Source organism: Vairimorpha necatrix, chromosome 1 (genome assembly GCF_036630325.1).
Source record: "Vairimorpha necatrix chromosome 1, complete sequence".
Lineage (NCBI taxonomy): Eukaryota > Fungi > Microsporidia > Nosematidae > Vairimorpha > Vairimorpha necatrix.
The window spans coordinates 745,254-751,834 of record NC_088816.1 but is presented as its reverse complement, the minus strand read 5'-3'; the positions used below and the strand labels follow the sequence as shown (position 1 = coordinate 751,834).

The window sequence follows — 6,581 nt, the reverse complement described above, 5'->3', positions numbered from 1 at the left end:
ATGTTAAAAATAAAATTATCTGCTATTTATTCAGAAGAAAAGAAAATCAGAGAAAATATTACAAAATATAGTATAAAAGAAGGAATATTGTTTTACAATACAAAAAGAATATGTAAAATTAATTGTAAATCTGTTATTTCTTGCAACAGATTGTTTGTTTACAGGACAAACAAAATTGAAGAGTACGAAATCAAAAAAAGAAAAAACTACCTAAGACAAGAATGTAAATTTGAAAAAATATTTCACACTGAAAACATTCAAAGGTGTAAAGTTATAAAATCAACTGATTCTACAATTCATGACACCAATAATGAAGATATAGAATTATTTAGTAATTGTGAAAATTTTTACAATTTTTCAGATTATTTTTTTTTATTGAAAATTAACAATCTAACACTTTATAATTCCTCCACCAATAATAAGTCACATTTTTTTTATCTAAATGGTAAAATCCATTTTATTTATAAATCTTATCTAGTGACATACCCGTGTAATGACGTAATTTATAAATATAAAATCAAGAAGAATATTAATTTTATAGATATTTATTATGAGTCTATAAATAATAAGCCAAAAAGTATTTATAAAATGTTTTTAATAATTAATTTATTTGAAAATTTAGAAATTAATATTTTAAATAAAGAGACTATAAATTTCATACATGAGATTTGTCTTTATAAACCAGAATTATTTAATTTTATCAATTTTGACCTTTTTAATATCTCAGATATAGTAGATTTGTATAGAAAATTGGATAAAAAAGAACTTAAAAATTTTATAAATTTTGATAAATTGAGTTTTAAAGATATGAAGAAGATTGTGCTTTTTGATGAAAAGTACACAATTTCGTATATTGAAAAATGTATTGAAGAAAATAAAGAATGGGAAATTGTGAAGATAATAAAAATTTTTAAAGATACAAAAGAGATGAAAAGTATCATAAATTTACTTATGAGAAAAAGATGTTTTTATTTATTAAGTAAAATTTTTAAACTTGAAAAACACCCTATTATGAAGATTGAAGAATGTGTAATGAAAAGTTATAAACTAAAATGTCAAATTAAATTTTTAGATAACTTGTTAAAAAATAAGTAAAAGAAATATTTTTAATATAAATTTTTTTAAATCTAATTGAGATAATTTTTTTTAAATCTATTGCTGAAATTTTTAAATATCAATCTTTTTAAGATAAGTTTATAAGTAAAATGTTTTAAGATCAATTTTTTTAAATCTATATAAAATAAGTCTTTTTAAATCTATTTAAGATAAATTTTTTAAATCTATATAAAATAAATTTGTTTAAATAGATTTAAAAAAATTTATCTTAAAAAGTTTTAATATATTTATCTTTATATTTTTATGAATTGTATTTATTTTTTAATGTTCTTGTCATTCATCATTTTCTTTACACTGTCTTTACATCTCTTTTTATACTCTTCAAAATCATTCTTGTAAATATCAGCGACTTCACTACGAAGAGGGTCGTCTGGATTTGGCTCATCAAGCCAACTCAGAAGTGACACAAGGACTTTGTCAATAGTAAGAGCAGGAGACCATCCATCTCCCAATATATCAATACATATTGTCCCTTTAGAATTAATATTCGGGTGGTATATTGAACTGATAAATGTGATCTTTGGGGCTTTAAAGGGGTAGTCGGGCGGGAAACTTATGTGTAATTTAAATTTGCCACCAGTGTAAACAGACCACTCAGGGGCCGTGAGAATGGCTTCCCATGTAAAAAGATCTCCATTAATAAAAGGCTCTACGTGGATATATTTTGATGTGCTGTCATTGTTATCTTGATTTTTCTTCTTTTCTTGCATGTTTGAATATTCCTTCTTTAGTCTTTTTATTGCAGCAGAATCTTGTACAGCCATTTTGAGGGTAAGAAAACAATTTACAAAAAAGATAATTTATAAACAAAGCTGCATAGGAATAAAGACATAATAATCTTATAATTTAGAAGCTTAATAATATAAATAATAACTAAAGTCAAAAATCAGTAAACTCTCTACTCTTTTTAAAAACGACTCCTGTTTTATTAGTCAGCTAAGATTTGTTTATAAGAAAAAACAGTCGGCATAAAACAAAGTGTCCTGTCAAGCCAAAGACATCATTTTGCACTGATGCTCTAGTTTACACATTTAGAGTCGACCTCTTGCTAAATTCCAGAGCTGCCATATAAATTGTCAAAAATCAAAAATAATTTAAGAATATAAAAACAGTGTGCAAATCTACTCAGCATGAATTTTATTTATGTCATGTGCTTATCTGGTCTTCCCACTAGAATCTCTTAATAAGGATACGAATTACCTTATCGAGTAAATTAGACAATTTACGAATAACTGATTGGAAATCAGCATATACGATTTTAGCATTCTATTCCTATTTGACACAATAACTAGGAATTGTAATATCCTTGAGAGATAAATATGGATTCTAATCATAAAGATACAAACAAAGTAACACTTAAATGGACAAGAGCATTTTCGCTTTAGTCCCCGAGGCATTTAATTGTTAGTACAAATTAACTTCCTGTTTTTTGAAAGTTGAAGCGTAAAATGATAGAAGAAAATTCTAAAATCTTTACACAACAAGATATTTAACAAAAATTGTTGAAAGTATAAATGTCAATCAATGATATATCAATATTATTTGATATTTACTATAAATTGATTAAATAAATGAACCTATGTTTTCTAATAACAATTTGGCGACAACAGCAAACAAAAAAAACTTTTAGAAATAGCAGAGATGATGGTCACGATGCTTTCTTGGCAAACGTAAGGGGATGGGCAACGATAGCAAATTGTGGTGAAGAAAGAAAGGTATTTTTCTTTAGAGATCATTTAGCAGGGAATTCAACAATTTGAGCAGAATCAGTGCCATGGAACTGCGGCTTTATAGCGCTATGTGAAGCGTTTTTTAAGAAGATTTAAAGGAATGTTGAGTAGCGTCGGACACATAAAAAATTTGGCAAGATGTCTCTACTCAGAAGGTTCATATTTACTAGATCCTGACCAAATGGAAAGGCTTGCAATTAAAGATGGACTCTCAGATAATGTGCTGATTGCATTCGTTTTGAATAGACTAGCTGGCGATATTGGGGTATACTACTAATGATACACCTACAGAAGTTATTTCGGCTATATTTATAATGCATGCAAGAGATTGGATTGCAGCAGTAGATCAAGAACACATAGGACGCTACCTCAAAAGTTTGAAAAGGATTCGATGGAGGTCTGTTAAGTGCAAAATAGTAAGGAACGTTGGTACTGCGGTAGAAAGAGACATTTTAAAAAAGACCGTGAATAACGAAATAGTAGAAAATCGGAAATGATTCGGAAAAGAATGATGAAATTGACGAAAATAAAACTTCTGATTTTTGTAATTGTGTTCGATCTCTCGGAGATACGAGTAATAAAGACCTTACAGTTTTAATAAAAATCGGAGATATTATAGTACAAGCATTAGTCGATTCTGGAGCATGTTAAATTCAATCAATGGAAATTAGTAGTGAATAAGGTATTAGAATCGACAAAAGGCCTCATATCGGCCAATAGTACAAAAATCAAGACTTTAGGAGTGATAAAACAATGTTTATGATTGGAGAGAAAGTTTATGAAGGAACTTTGTGGTAAAGAATGACATAACTTCTAATATGATCATAGGACTAAATTTTCTTCGAAAACTTAACGTTAAATTTATTTGATACAGATTATCGAATAGACAGAAGAGAATACGGAAAAGAATAAGCTTTGAGAACATAAAATTTTGCAAAAAGATCACCCACCAATAATAAGTGCTTGTTACAGACTAGAATTTGAAGTAGAAAAGAAAGCAAAAAAGATTGCCCAAAAGTATTTAGAAGGGGGTATTATAAGGGAATCAAATAGCTCGTGGCGAAGCCCAGTAGATATGCAAAGAAAAAAATGATGACTTTAGACTATGTGTTGATTACAAAAAACTCAATAAAAATAACATCAAAGATTTATATCCGATGCCCCGGGTAGATGAAATATTGGATTTTCCACATGAGCGGCCTTATCAACTAAACTGGATGCACTCTCCGGAAACCACTAAATCAAAATGAATTAAAAAGATATTGAAAGACTGCTTTTGCATGCGGAGGCGAACTCTACGAATTCTTATACATGCCGTTTGGTCTTGTAAACGCACCGGCAACATTCCAGAGCATGATGAACAGAATATCGAAGCCATATTTGAAAAATTTGCTATGGCTTATATAAACGATTTTATTATATACAGCAAATCGTTATGAAAATGCAAGGAACATGCCAGGAAGGTGTTGGAACTAATTGGCCTGGCAAGATTGAAGCTTAACGAAAAAAATGCGAATATGAAAAAAGACAAATTCACATATTAGGCCATATAGTGGAGTAAAGATTGATCCGGAAAAAATAAAAACTATTCAAGACCTTAAAATCCATCGAAACAGAAAAGAGTTAGAATCTTTTTTGGGTACAATTAACTATTGTAGTAAACCTATAAAAAATGAATCAAAGAAGACGGCATGCTTATATGGGCTTATAAAAAAAGAACGTAGACGTCGACTGGAAGAAATAAATCATCAAAAATAAATACATAAAAGCTATCGAACTGTTAAAAGAAAACATAGTTTAACACCAAATACTTGCAATGTCAAATTTAATATAAGATTTATTATAACGACCGATGCTATAGACCTTGGATCAGGTGCAATATTCTCAAAGACACGGGGAGGAAAATAAAGAATCATATGTTATTATTCGAAAGTTCATTCAAAGGCAGAAAAAAACTATTCGACAACCGAGAAAGAGTTACTTGCGGAGATTAATACAACCGACCTTTATAGACATTATCTAATAGGGAAAAAATTACTTAAAACATCTCATAGTGCAATAAAGCACCTGTAAAATAATACGAACATAAAAACAAAGTTTGCAAGATGGCATTGTATTTAAAGGAATATGATATAGCAATCGAGCATATTAAATGAGTAGTAACCCAAGTGATTGCTAGAGTATAATGATGGGGAAACAATTAATAACGTAAAGGAATATAAACACGTGACAAAATTTAGTCAAATTGCATGTCGTTTAGCTCGCGGATTAAAGAAAGTAACGATGTACGTTTTACGAGAAACAAAATAAAAAATTTAAATGGGGACGCGCAAACATAAAAAAAGTGTCTATAATGTCAACAAATAAGATCTTACTATATAAAAAACAGCTTTATTTCGATAAATTCAGATAAACCAAACAAATATGGGAGATCGAAATAGTAAGCCCACTACCCTAAAGCCAACAGGAATATAAATATATATTAACGATAATTGATCACTTTTCAAAGGTATCGAACATAATATTGTTATGAGCAAAAGATGCCGGCGAAATGCTTAGAGGATAAGAAGAAACCATCATAAAAACGGGGTACCAAAGATCAAAATTTCGAATAATGAAATATCATTCGTAAATTAATTTATAAAAGAGTTATCTAGGAACTACAAAATCGAATGAAGACTAGGAGCACTTTAAATTCCGACGACTACGGGATAAGTAGAGAGATTTAATCGGACTTACGTAGAGAAGCTAAAAAAAGTATTAAATTTTGGAAGGATAGACAAGGAAAAATGCATAGGTAAGACTTTGGATAGATATCTTAACTCATTTTACCGCGGAATAGGCTGCTCGCCACAAAATATGTCATATAAAAGAATGTCAAAACGGCAAAGGGTTTTTTTAACGTTACAAAACAAGTTATTGCAAACGTAAAAGAAATCAGACTCAAGATGAACTTCAAGTGGGGTGATTAAAAATTTGTATCACCATCCTATTGAAAAAGAACATAAATAATAAGCGGATTATACTTTCAAAGAAACTGTTGTTTTGATGAAATTTGGATTTGCCCAAACAAAGCTAACAAATGAGAAAATTATAAATTCAAGATTAAGAAATATAAAAAATTTATTTTTTGAAAGGAGGTAGAGTGTGAAAGTATAAATTTTTATACTGATATATTAAATATCATTTGATATTTTAAATTGATTAAATCATTAAAAACATGTTTTATAATAATAAAAGTTTTGAGTACAACAGCTGTCATATGAAAGATAACAATTACGAAGACCTTATGAATGTTGATATTTATCCATTTTTTGTATATATTAAAATATTGCGATATTTTTAATATAATGGCGCAAATAAACCACTTCTTTTAATCAGCATTGTAGTAGTTATTGCCGGAATACTTACCAAAGACACAATTATAATAAAATTAATAGTACAATGGTAACAAAAAATAAAGCTAAAAGTAAAGTTTTACAATATGTTTTTACATATAAAAGTTATCAATAAAAAACAAATTTGTTTATCTATTCTATTACATTCTCATACATAAAATGAAATTCAAAATATTAGAAAAATGATAAAGATTCATTTCTTAATTAGAAAATTTAGTAAGACTTGTTTTACCAATAAACTTTAAATTTATATAATAGATATTTTCTAAAAATATGATCAAACTTTTAAATTAAAAATAATTTTTCTATAAAATTAAATTATGCCGCACCCCATAAG

The 6,581-nt window shown here is 28.2% G+C and overlaps 2 protein-coding genes across 2 annotated transcripts; one reads left to right on the top strand and one right to left on the bottom strand.

Moving 5' to 3' along the window:
• VNE69_01084 (uncharacterized protein) lies at positions 1–1,095 on the top strand (the record flags this gene model as incomplete). Its single annotated transcript, XM_065472218.1, has 1 exon — positions 1–1,095. One exon carries the CDS (start codon positions 1–3, stop codon positions 1,093–1,095), a length of 1,095 nt encoding a protein of 364 aa, XP_065328290.1.
• A 275-nt stretch (positions 1,096–1,370) lies between these two features.
• On the bottom strand, positions 1,371–1,880 carry VNE69_01083 (ubiquitin-conjugating enzyme E2 D1; the record flags this gene model as incomplete). Its single annotated transcript, XM_065472217.1, has 1 exon — positions 1,371–1,880. The coding sequence occupies one exon, from the start codon at positions 1,878–1,880 to the stop codon at positions 1,371–1,373; it is 510 nt and encodes a 169-aa protein (XP_065328289.1).
• Between the last annotated feature and the right edge of the window lie 4,701 nt (positions 1,881–6,581).